The 12,516-nt window shown below is 45.2% G+C and overlaps 1 protein-coding gene and 1 long non-coding RNA gene across 3 annotated transcripts in view; one reads left to right on the top strand and one right to left on the bottom strand.

Annotated features, from left to right (window-relative positions):
- The window catches only part of DNTTIP2 (deoxynucleotidyltransferase terminal interacting protein 2), a 20,659-nt gene extending 12,601 nt beyond the window's left edge, over positions 1 to 8,058 (bottom strand). For both annotated transcript variants that reach the window (XR_007923977.2, XM_002715851.5), the window contains exons 1-2: positions 5,496 to 8,058; positions 3,048 to 4,648 (exon numbers count right to left, since the gene is read on the bottom strand). Coding sequence is in view for 1 of the 2 variants with exons in the window: in XM_002715851.5 (XP_002715897.2) it covers positions 3,048 to 4,648; positions 5,496 to 5,567 (1,673 nt within the window). In the remaining variant the exon portion in view is untranslated. The remainder of the gene's footprint in view (positions 1 to 3,047; positions 4,649 to 5,495) is intronic.
- On the top strand, positions 5,727 to 12,516 carry LOC138850598 (uncharacterized). The gene is made up of 3 exons (XR_011390569.1): positions 5,727 to 5,860; positions 8,151 to 10,884; positions 10,939 to 12,516. It is a non-coding gene; the product is annotated as an uncharacterized lncRNA (long non-coding RNA).

The raw sequence follows: 12,516 nt of genomic DNA, 5'->3' as shown, positions 1-12,516 counted from the left end.
AATGCTTTGGTCTGTCACCCACATGAAGACTGGGATGGAGTTCTGGACTTCTGGCTTCAGCCTGGACCAGCCCTGGCTGTTGCAGCCCTTTAGGGTGTGAATCAGCAGATGGTAGACATTCTGTCTCTCCTTCTCTATCACCGCTTTTCTAAATTTTTTTTTCAATGACCTGGGCACTACATGTCCACCCACAAACCTAGGTGACTTACTTTCCAACAACTTTACAGCACATCTAGGTAGGTTTGTAATTTTGTTCCCCTTAACAATACTTCTTTGGAAAACAAGCCTCACATAAATGTAGGAGTAGGCATTTAGTCTAGTGATTAAGACATTTGCATCCCACATCAGAATACCTGGCTCTGACTCCTGACTCCAGCTTCCTCCTTTTTAAAAACATTTATTTATTTTGAAAGTCAGAATTAGAGAGAGACAGATCTTCCATCCGCTGGCTCACTCCCTAGGTGACTGCAATGGCCAGCGCTGGGCCAAGCTGAAGCCAGGAGACAGGAGTTTCATTCATCAGGGCCTCCCATAGGGTGGCAAGGGGCCCAAACACTTGGGCCATCTTCCACTGCTCCACCCAGGCCATTAGCAGAGGCTGGATGGGAAGTGGAACAGCTGAGACATGAACCGGCATCCATACAGGGTGCTGGCATCACAGACAGAGGCTTTACCTGCTATGCCACAACTCTGGTCCCTCCAGCTGCCTTCTAATGCAGACCCTGAGAAGTATTAGTGATGGCTCAGGTAGCTTGGTTTCTGCAATTCACATGGGAGACCTGGACTGAGTTCATGGCACCCAGCTTTGTCCCAGCTATTGTGAGCATTTGAGAAATTAAGCAGTGATTGGGAGCTCTGTTTCTCAAATCCAGGGGGGGAAACAAAGAAAAAGAAATATGTCACACCCTGGGATATACTGATTCAGAACCTTCTACAGTTGGCTTAGGCTGCTGCTACATTTATATGAGAATTTCTATTTTATATAACTGGTAACCAAAGGAAGGATCCTTTTATTATTAAATACTTACTTATTCAGAGTTACAGATTGAGAGGGAGAGACACAGACTGATCGTCCATCCACTGGTTCACGCCTCAGATGGCTGCAACACAGGCAGGGCTGGGCCATGCTGAAGCCAGGAACTTCATCTAAGTCTGCTATGTGGGTGGCAGGGGCACAAAACACCGGATCACCTTCTGCTGTCTTTCCCAGGCCATTAACAGGAAGCTGGATAGAAAGTGGAGCAGCTAGGACAAGAACCAGAGCCCATATGGGATGCCGGTGTCACAGTTGGTGTCCTTACCCACTATCCACAACACCAGCCTCAGAAGGATACTTTTTATAAAGTACCCTTGTGGGGCCAGTGCTGTGGCACAGGTTTATCTTCCGCTGGTGGCACTGGCATCCCATGGCTGCTCCTCTTCCAATCCAGCCCTATGATTATAGCTTGGGAAAGCAGAAGATGGCCCAAGCGCTTGGGCCTCTGCGCCCACATGGGAGACCCAGAAGCTACTGGCTCCTAGCTTCAGATCAGCCCAGCTCCAGCTGTTGCAGCCATCTGGGAGTGAACCAGCGGACGGAAGACCTTCGTCTCTGTCTCTTCCTCTCACTGTCCGCAATTCTACCTTTTAAATAAACAAAAAAAAAAAAAAAAAAAGTACCCTTGCAGTTAAGTCATTCTCTTCCCTATTTATATAAACTTAGTATCATTCTATTGCAATGCTTTGGCAGTATTTCTTAACTCAAAACATACACTAGATTTAGTGTGGGGAGGAATAGTATGCCTTTAAAAAGGTAAGTATGCCTGAGCCTAGCCTCAGAGACTGATTTCACTGATTAAGACTTGGCATCTGTTGTTATATAGTGCCTTAGAAGGCTGCCTATATTTCCAGTGGATACACTGGCACCAGGGATCTATGACAAAGAAAAACAAGTTTGAAAACAAAAATACTGGCCGGCACTGCGGCTCACTAGGCTAATCCTCAGCCTTGCGGCGCCGGCACACCAGGTTCTAGTTCCGGTTGGGGCACCGGATTCTGTCCTGGTTGCCCCTCTTCCAGGCCAGCTCTCTGCTGTGGCCAGGGAGTGCAGTGGAGGATGGCCCAAGTGCTTGGGCCCTGCACCCCATGGGAGACCGGGATAGGCACCTGGCTCCTGCCTTTGGATCAGCGCGGTGCGCCGGCCGTGGCGGCCATTGGAGGGTGAACCAACGGCAAAGGAAGACCTTTCTCTCTCTCTCTCTCACTGTCTACTCTGCCTATCAAAAAAAAAAAAAAAAAAAAAAAAAAAAAAAAAAAAAAACACACCAAAAATACTGGGAAAAAAAAAGCACCAAATATTAGAGCTTTTCAATAGATAAAAGATGGGATTACAGCAGTTTATTTTCTATATTTTTCAATTTCTCTACAATTAACATGTAGAAAAAAATTAAAAATAAGTTACTTTCTTCCTTTTATATTGCTCTTAACAACCATGGAAAAAAAATCCCAACAGATAATTTGTAATCTATGACCAAAAGCAGCACTTTTAGCTGTCACTGCTGGGAAGAATATGACTAACAATGGTACAAAGATGAGGGAAATGCTGGACAGAAGAGCTCTTCCCCATAGAACCCAGGGCAGTAATTTTCTCAATTCCTATGCTTTCTAGTATTTAATACTTTTATGGTAAATTAACCACTTGAAATATCTATCAAAACTTTACTGAAAAAAAAATAAAGGTGGGCATTTTGGCACAGTGGGTTAAGCTGCTGCTTGGGACACCCACATTCTATAGTAGAGTCCTAGTTCAAGGACTGGCCACTCCATACTTCTGAGCCAGCATCCCTGTTAATGCACCTCGGAGGCAGTGGATGATGCCTCAGGTGCCTGGGCCCGTTGTCCATGTGCGAGACCTGGATGGAGTTACTGGCTCCTAGCTTCAGCCTGGCCTAGTCCTGCTGCCAGTTGGCTGCAGGCATTTGGGGACTGAACCAGCAGACAAGAGATCTCTGTCACTCTGCCTTTCAAATAAAATAAATCTTTAAAAAAAAAAAAGAGGTAAAACTTACAGTTTAGACTTTGTGTTATTTAGTAAGTCGTCTTCATCACTAAACTCCGCATCTTTATTTTTATCATGATCTGAAGGTTCTTCTTCACTTTCCTCTTCCTCTTCCTCCTCTTCTTCAATGGCAACCTCTTTTACCTTATCTTCCTCTTCCAAGTAAAAATTTTTATCAGCACTCAATCCAGGAGTTGTGTCAATCACAAACAATTCATTGCCACTCGACTTATCTCCCGAATTGCCACTTAATGACTTTTTCTGGCCACTATTTTCAACAAAACACAAGGTATCCTCTTCATCTTCACTGTTTTCAGACTGCTGGCTTTCATCACTGCTTAGAACTAATAAAACAGGACCGTCAATATCCTGAGATGTGCCGAGTGCAGACTTTAGTGTGGTATCACATTCAAGATCTACATTCCTTTCATCATGGTTCTTATCATCACTGACACTTACAACTGTGGACTCTTCATTATCACTATCATCACCATTACCAAACTTTGTTAAGTCACTTGTTTTTACGGGGCTGTTTCTCTCTTCATTCCATCTATTCACTTCCACGACCGCAAATGTGTGGGCTAACGATTTCATTACAGCCTCACAATTCAGATGTGAGGGCTCTGAAGGGGTTTTGTTACGGGGGGTTGAATGCTTCTGAGAAGCTAATTGCTGAGGGCTAGCGTCCTGAAATTTAGAAAGACTCAACTGAGAGGAGTTCTCATTCATTTCTTTTCCCTCATTTATTATTTCATTGCTGCCTTCATCCAAACTCTTACAATTCTGTTTTGTTTCTTTAGGAGATACAACTCTGGCCTGTCCTTTCTCTCTTTCATTAGAATATTGGTGTTTCCGCACTGTCAGTATTTTTTCTGAACTTACGTGGAAGGAATCATCAAAGTCATTATGAATTTCATTACTACAGACATTTGATTTATTGATCTGAGAAAGAGAGCTTGCTTGTAAATGAGAAGTCTGTTTGGTATCTAAGTCCTCTGAGTTCACAGGCGTATCAATGATTTGCTTTTCATTTCTTGGGCCAATTTTAGTATCTTTCTTCTCAATTTGTGTCTGTAACTTGCTTGGCTTACTCCTGGTGGTTCTCTTAGGTGCAATTCCAGAAAATGAAATGTTTGAGCATGATGACTCAGCATCAGATACAGCTTCAGCATGTGAGTCTTGGCTTGGATCTGTTACAGATTTATCTGTACATCTTTGGGTTCTTGTAGTTAGCTCTGTGGAAGGCGCAATTCTAGAAACACCTGAAGCATGAGATTCTGCTTCAGAAACAACTTCTTCAGTATGAGATTCATTTACTGGGGTTACTTTCAGCCTTTTTCTAACACTAGACACTGGGGTGGGTGCAATTAAGATTTGCCTCCTCCTAGTTATTCTTAAAATGGGCTCCTGGGTCTCAGACACAGAATAATTTGACTCTGCCTCAGAGGTCTCTCCATCAGATGGTTCAGTTATCCCGGATAGTGTGCTGGCAGGTCCATCCTTCCTCTTTTTGGATTTAGGATTTCGAGAGCTCGAACTCTGTTCCCGGTCATCAGATCCAGAGCCCAGCCTGCTTTCTGGATATTCTTGATTCCCTCCAGCAGCAGAATTCTGCAGGCCAAAGACAACACACTGTAATTTAGGCAGGGCTGGGACAAGGAGAAAATAAATAAGTACAATTTAAAAGCCCTCTAAAACAAACAAAGCCAAGTAAGCAAGATTACTACAAAACAACCAAACTCATGATTTTAAAAAAGTCAACTATTTAAATGCTGGATCTGACCATGCATTTGGTTTACCCATCTTAGTCCTAGATTTGACTTCTGGTAGCAGACGAATTAAAAAGAGAATTTTCTTTATTCAAAGTCAAATATGCGAGGTGTATCAACATTCTGGTCGATTTGTACAAGAGGAGAGAAGGCAAATATTAACTCTGAGCAAAGCTGTGTTTAGAAACACACAATGGCATCGGCCGCTGCCTTTGCCTTCACAGACAAGAAACTGCCGGTCCCTTCCCTTCTCTGCAGTTAGAATGTGGCAGCAGACGACAGCAGCCGCTGAGTCCGAGGCGGCATCACCACAGCCCGCCTCACATCATAAGGAGGTGGTGCTGGCTCACTGCCAGCCTTCCCACGCGGAAATTACGCTCTTCTCCCCAGTCCCACCAAACGAGACTCACGTGTGCGGTGGTAGGAATTCACGCTCCTTGGCGCGGGGCCAAGAAGCTTAAAAGTACCTGAACAACCCAACGTAAGTTACCTAGCCTCAGAAATGCCTTAAAGGACAGTGCGAGGACTAAAGTTTCCACGAAAGGTCAGGTGGGAGATCAAGTACACTGCATGGCGCGAAAACTCCTGGCCTCGCCCCATGGGTTCCCCTCACGCTCCGCCGGACCTCCGCGTCGCGGCGTCGCTGTGCGAAGCGGCCAGGAAACACAGAGAGAAGTCGGATCACCTACCTTCTGCTGGGAACTTCCAGGCGACGAGGCTTGGTTCACCGCCCGCTTTCGTGCCGATCTGGTGACCACCATCTTCCCGATTTCCGGATCGCCCACCGGCACCACGACTTCCTTTCGCTCTGGCGCCCCGGAAATACGTCAGAGAGGTGCCGCGCCTGAGTTTTCCGAGCGGATTCCGGAACTCGTGAGAATCTCGTACCTGTCTTCGGCCTGCCCTCTCAGGCAGGGGCGGTTCAAGGTGGAGATCCCCTCTGAACATTCGCGTTTGTGATGTGGAATTAAAGCAAGCCTTTTTCTGGGAGTGGCCTCTAAGGGAGTAGCGAAACCCGCAGCGTGTGACAAAGAGTGAACAAACTGAAACCCCGGTATTCGCCTTTCTGAATATCTCATGGACGTGACCCATGGGGACGTCTGCATTGTTTGTACTTTTTATTTTTTACAGTGTACCACGTGTATTATTTGTGAAGGAAAGCATAAATAAAATTTTAAACTTCGTTGGACTTAAGGTCTATGTTCAGTGCTTCCAGGAACTCAGAGCCTCGTTAGGAAGCATATAATAGAAATAGATGGAGTTTAAGGGGTTCGGGATGAGCAGACAATGAAATGTGAAATTGTGAAGGAGAGCAGTAATTTTTATTTTCAGTGAAATGAAGAGACTGCGAGGTTCAAGAGTATTTTGGAGTTTTTAATTAGGTTTCAGGATTTTTAGCGTTCAAAGAAGGCAAAGAGGTGGCTTCTTAAGGCAGAAAGTATTTTATTTTAGGGAGAACCGGGGTTCAGGCTGGAGGGGGCACAAGGCCCGGGGTTTGAAGCCAGGCTTCATTCCTTTTGAGCATCAGAGGCCCTTCTTATGTGGCTTGCTGGGGACTTGTTTCTTAAAGTCACATTTTGTCTCCCAGCTCAACAGCGCCTGTTAGGGTCCTTTGCAGCCAGATGTGCCAAGTGACAAAGTTTTGGCCTCTTACATGTAAATTAAGTGTTGTGTGGGTCTTTAAGAATGTGGTCTTGACTTCTTAAACTTCACTTTACTTCCTGCAAAGTTGTCCGCTCGTTGTTTGGCATAAGTTTTGTGCCATGGAGATGCAGACCATGCTTTCTGGACAGCATAACCGTGAGAAAGGAAAAATCATGAATTCTTTGGGGGGGGGGGTGACATTGTGGCCCAGTGGACATCCCATATCTGAGCACCCTTTGAAGTCCTGACTGCTCCATTCCCAATCCAGCTGTTTGCTAATGCACCTGGGATGGCAGGAAAATGGTCCAGTACTTGGGCCCCTGCCACCCACATGGGAAAACCAAATAGAGTTCCTGGTTTTTGGCTTTGTCCTGGACCAGCACAGGCTGCACCTTTTGGGGAGTGAAGTAGCAGATAGACGCTCATTCTCCCCCTCCCCCACCCCCACCTCTACCTTTCAAATAAATAAATCTTAAAAAAGAAGAAGAAAAAAGAGTCCCTGACAAATTGTGGAGCTAACATGTAAGCTCACAATATCTTACTACTAGATTTCTTTCATCTGAGAGAAACATCTTTTTAAAAGTCACTGTTATTTGGTATTTTCTATTTGCAGCTGAGCCTAATTTTAACTGAGGTTGAATTAAAAAAATTGACATGGAGGGTTAGTCAAAGAATATTGCACCTAACTTTGAGGCAGGAGGGAAGAATGGATACTTGAAACAAAGAGAATGGGACTGCAAGAAAAGAAGGAATTATGGGGGATAGCCTTAATCTTTGCTGTTAAGTAGAAGGTGAGTCATTTCAAAATGAATAAGGTTTAGATGGAGAATGTGATAGGATCAAAAAGAAGGCGTTTTCATAGGGTCAAGTAGCATTGAGGCTAAGCTGAACAGGTTAGATTTGAAGCAGGGGCAGAGGGTATTGAGGAAGGAAGTGAACCGTTCAAGGTGAGCAGGAGAGATCAGAGCAGCGGCAAACAGCATCAATCATAATAATAGTATTGAGCACTTACTATGGGTTGGACACTAAATGCCTTACATGTATTCACTCATTTAATCTCTCTACCACAGCTTTAACTTGTGCAAATGCTTGGAAATAGATATTAAGACAGCAGGATAGCTGTAGAAAATTGGGGAGAATATTAGATTATTCCATGTGGCATATTCACATTCCAGGATGGCTCTTCTCCAGTAAAAAAGAGAAAAGAAAAACTTCCACTTACAATCTAAGGTCAAGAAACAGAATATTAAAATATCATTGCAATGCAGAGTATAAGACTAAGCTGAGGCTGGCGCTGTGGCGTAGCAGGTGAAGCTGCTGCCTGCAGTGCCAGCATCCCATATGGGTGCCAGTTCGAGTCCCAGCTGTTCCACAGCTCTCTGCTATGGTCTGGGAAATCAGAGGAAGATACCAAGTCCTTGGGTCCCTGCACCTGTGTGGGAGACCCATAAGAAGCTCCTGGCTTCTGCCTTCAGATAGGCATGGCTCCAGCTGTTGCAGCCAACTGGGTAGTGAACCAGTGGATGGAAGGCCTCTTTCTTTTTCTCTCTCTGCCTCGCCTTTTCTCTCTGTGTAACTCTTTCAAATAAATAAATCTTAAAAAAAAAAAAAAAACTAAGCTGATCTACCAACAGGTCTACTGGCCATGGGCAAAAATGTTCAGTTCTTTAAAAAATAGTTATTTTCATTATATTTGAAAGGTGGAGAGACAGAAGAACTTCCAGCCACCGATTCACTCCCTGAATGCCTGCATCAAGCCAGGGCTGGATTAGGCCAAAGCCAGGAGACTGGAACTCAGTCTGGGGGTCTCAGGTGAGTGGCAGGGACCCAACTACTTGAGCCATCATTGCTGCCTCACAGGGTCTGCATTAGCAGGAGACTGGAATTGGAAGTGGAGCTGTGGACTGGAATACCAGCACTCCTATATGGGATGCAGACTTCTAAAACAGTCTTAATGTGCACTCAAATGCTATTTTGTTGGCTTATCAAGTTTTTTTTGTTTTTGTTTTTTTGTCCGCCCTCTATTCAAAGTAGAGTTTAGGAAAATATAATATACCCAATTTTAGGTCAGTGCAGTATAAAAATAGTATACTGTTAGGCCCAAAAGGAAACTCTGAATAGTTCATGTTTTGCAAGTTAAACCCTTAAACTGAAGGCTTAAATCTCTCTATGGAATTTTAGTCATTAATCAAAGGATGAGAGTTTTAGTGCATGAGCTTTCTAAAAAGGAGTACTACCCATGGTCATTCCCCATTATGACTATAAAATTGTATGTTTACATAAAGTTTGACCTAGAAGATGGTTCCCAATGACCTCCTGGTTTTCAGACCCTTGAATGTGGGCTGGACTTGGAGACTTAAAATGAAAAGAATGTAACAAAAATGATGGATATCAGTTTAAAGATTAGGGTAAAATCGGCCAGCTTCCATCCTACTCTCCATTCACTCTGGAGGAAGCTAGCTGCATGTTGTGACTGACCTGTGGAGAAGAACTGACAGGCCTCTGACCTATAGCCAGTGCAGGACTGAACCTGGCCAGCAACCAGGCAGGGGAGCTTGGAAGCAGACCAACCCAGTAGAGAACTAGAGACTTCATTCTAAGATTTCATGTGAAAGAAACAATACAGTCTGTACTCTTTTGTTGTGTCAGGCTTTTCACTCATAATTTGTTTTAAAAAATGTATTTCTTTGAAAGGCAGAGTTAGAGAGAGGAAGAGGCAAAGAGAAATCTTCCATCCTCTGATTCATTCCTTAAATGGCCACAGTGACCGCAGCTGGGCCAATTGGAAGCCAGGAGCCAGGAGCTTCTTCTAGGTCTTCCATACAGGTACAGAGACCCAAGGACTTGGGCCTTTTTTTTTTTTTTTTAATGTTTGTTTCTGGATCTAGCTAGTTTCAAAGGGAGAAACACTTTTTTTTTTTTTTTAAGATCTATTTATTATTTGAAAAGCAGAGTTACAGAGAGACAGAGACAGAGGTCTTACCTCTGCTGGTTCACTCCCCAAATGGTTGGGCCATCTTCTACTTTCCCAAGCCATAGGGGAGAGCTGGTTCAGAAGTGGAGCAGGCGGGACTAGAACAGGGGCCCACATGGGATGCCAGCACTGCATGGTGGCTTTACCTGCTATACCACAATGCTGGCCCAAATAATTGTTTTTGAGATTCATCTGTGTCATATGTATACTAGTTCATTTAAAGAAATTTTATTTTCATTTTCTTTGAAAGATAGAGATCGTCCATCCACTGGTTTGCTTGCTAAATGCCTGCAACAGCCAGGGCATGGCCAGGCTAAAGCCAGGAGCCCAGAACTCCATTTCTCACATGGGTGGCAGGAACCCAAGCACTTGAGCCATCATCTGCTGTCTTCCAGAGTGTGCATTAGGAGGAAGCTGGATTAGAAATTGAGGAACCAGGACTTGAACCAGGCAATCTGATATGGGATACAAGCATCCCAGGGAGCAAGTTAACCGTATGTCCCCACATTTTTTCTTTAATATTTGAAAGGCAGAGTTAGAGAAAAGGATAGAGCCATCTTCCATTCTTTTTTTAAAAGATTTATTTATTTATTTGCAAGTCAGAGTTACAGAGAGAGAGAGAGAGGTCTTCCGTCCACTGGTTTACTCCCCAGATGGTTTAAACGGCTGGAGCTGTGCTGATCCGGAGCCAGGAGCCAGGAACTTCTTCCGGGTCTCCCATGTGGGTGCAGGGGCCCAAGGACTTGGGCCATCTTCCACTGCTTTCCTAGGCTGTAGCAGGGAGCTGGATCGAAAGAGGAGCAGCCGGGACTAGAACTGGTGCCCATACAGGATGCCAGTAATTCAGGCCAGGGCATTAACACGCTGGCCAGCCATCTTCCATTTGCTGGTTCACTCTACAAATGGCTGGAACAGCCTGGGCTAGGCCAAGCCGAAGCCAGGAGCTTCATCCGGGTCTCACATGTGGTGCAAGGGTCCAGGGACTTGGGCTATCTTCAGGTGCATTAGCAGAGAGCTGGATCGGAGCGGAGCAGCTGGAACTCGACCTGGCACCAGTATGGGATGCCAGTATTGCAAGTCATGCCTTAACCCACTTTGTGCCACAGCACCAGCCCTTTTTTTTGGACAGGCAGAGTTAGTGAGAGAGAGACAGAGAGAAAGGTCTTCCTACCATTGGTTCACCCCCCAGATGACCCCTGCGGCTGGTGCACTGCGCCCATCCGAAGCCAGGAACCAGGTGCTTCTCCTGGTCTCCCATGCAGGTGCAGGGCCCAAGCACTTGGGCCATCCTCCACTGCACTCCCGGGCCACAGCAGAGAGCTGGACTGGAAGAGGAGCAACCAGGACAGAATCCAGCTCCCCAACCGGGACTAGAACCTGGGCTGCCGGTGCCGCAGATGGAGGATTAGCCTAGTGAGCTGCGGCGCCGGCCAACTTTTTTTTTTTTTTTTTTAAATGCTGTATGGTTTTTTGTTGTATGACCATAAAGTTGATTTACCCATTCAACCACTGAGACATTTGGGTTGTTTCCAGTTTTCAGCTATTATGAGTCAAGATTATATAAATACCTTTGAACACGTTACTTCTTGTGAATAAATGTCTAGGAGTGGAATTGTTGGGTCAGATGGTAGGTATGTTTTAAGTTTTAAAGAAATGGAAAGTTATTTTCCATAGTGGTCATGGCATTTTATATTCCCACCAGCAATACATCAGAGATCTGCTTGTACCACATCTTCATCAACATTCGGTATTGTCAGTCTTTGAAATTTTTAGTATTTTGGTGATATCATTATGATTTAAATTTTTATTTTCCTGATGGCTAACGATGTTGAACATCTTTTATTTGTATGTATCTCATAAATACATTAGGAACATAGTAGTTCCTCATTCCATACCCACTCTTCCTTTTCCCTCTTCTGTTTAGTCCAGAAAAGAAAAAGAATGGAATAAAAAAATCTAAGAGAACTGGTTGAACATCTTTTAATGCTCTTATTGGCTATTCATACATCTTCTTCGGAGAAAGGATTGGTCCAGTTTTTTGCTTTTTAAAAAAACTGAGGTCCTCACTGCCAAGGAAGCCTCCCCGGGATATGCCACCTCCTCTCCGGCTGCTCCACTGAGCAGCACGTATTGGGGTGGCAGCAGCTCCCAGGCCCTGCCTGTGCTGGGCGGGCGCCTCCCAGAACTTACAGCCAAGGTCTAGTCTGGGTTAGGCTGGGCAAGGGGACCTATCTGCTGTGGGGGTCGTAGTAACCTGGGAGGTGTTTTCCCAGGTCCTGGGAGGGTGACTCAGCAATCCTAGCCCCAAGCCCTCACAGGTGCTTCCGATGCTTAGTTATTGGAGGTGGGAATCGAACCCAGCCACTCCATACGGGTGGAACTCCCTCAATGGAAGGAGTTGATCTGCACAGAACTACAAACTGAGCGTATAGCCTCTTGAGTGCCATGTGTAAGTTCCCAGTTACTTCTCGGTTCCAGCCTCCTACTAATATAGCCTGACCCACCCCATGCCACCCACCTGGCTTGGGCCTTCCCTCTGCCATTTGGGCCTTTGGGGGCGGGGCCAGCAGATGGGCGGGCTCTTGAAATAAAAGCTTGAAAAGCCAAAAAAAAAAAAAAAAAAAAGCAACCTTATTGGATGTGATTTGTAAATACTTTTCACTTTTTTTTTTTTTTTTTGGACAGGCAGAGTGGACAGTGAGAGAAAGGTCTTCCTTTACCGTTGGTTCACCCTCCAATGTCCACCATGGCCAGCGCACCACGCCGATCTGAAGCCAGGAGTCAGGTGCTTCTCCTGGTCTCCCATGCAGGTGCAGGGCCCAAGCACTTGGGCCATCTTCCACTGCCTTCCCGGGCCACAGCAGAGAGCTGGCCTGGAAGAGGGGCAACTGGGACAGAATCCGGTGCCCCGACTGGAATTAGAACCCGGTGTGCCGGCACCGCAAGGTGGAGGATTAGCCTAGTGAGCTGCGGCGCCGGCCACTTTTCACTTTCTTGATAGTGTCGTTAGAAGCACAATTTAAAAAGTAATTATCCACAATTTATTTTTCATTAGAGATACATACTGCAATTATTTCTAACTATTTCTGGCT

The sequence above is a fragment of the Oryctolagus cuniculus genome, chromosome 7 (assembly GCF_964237555.1).
Source record: "Oryctolagus cuniculus chromosome 7, mOryCun1.1, whole genome shotgun sequence".
Classification (NCBI taxonomy): Eukaryota; Metazoa; Chordata; class Mammalia; order Lagomorpha; family Leporidae; genus Oryctolagus; species Oryctolagus cuniculus.
The sequence above is the reverse complement of the archived record's forward strand: the minus strand, read 5'-3'. Positions and strand labels throughout refer to the sequence as shown.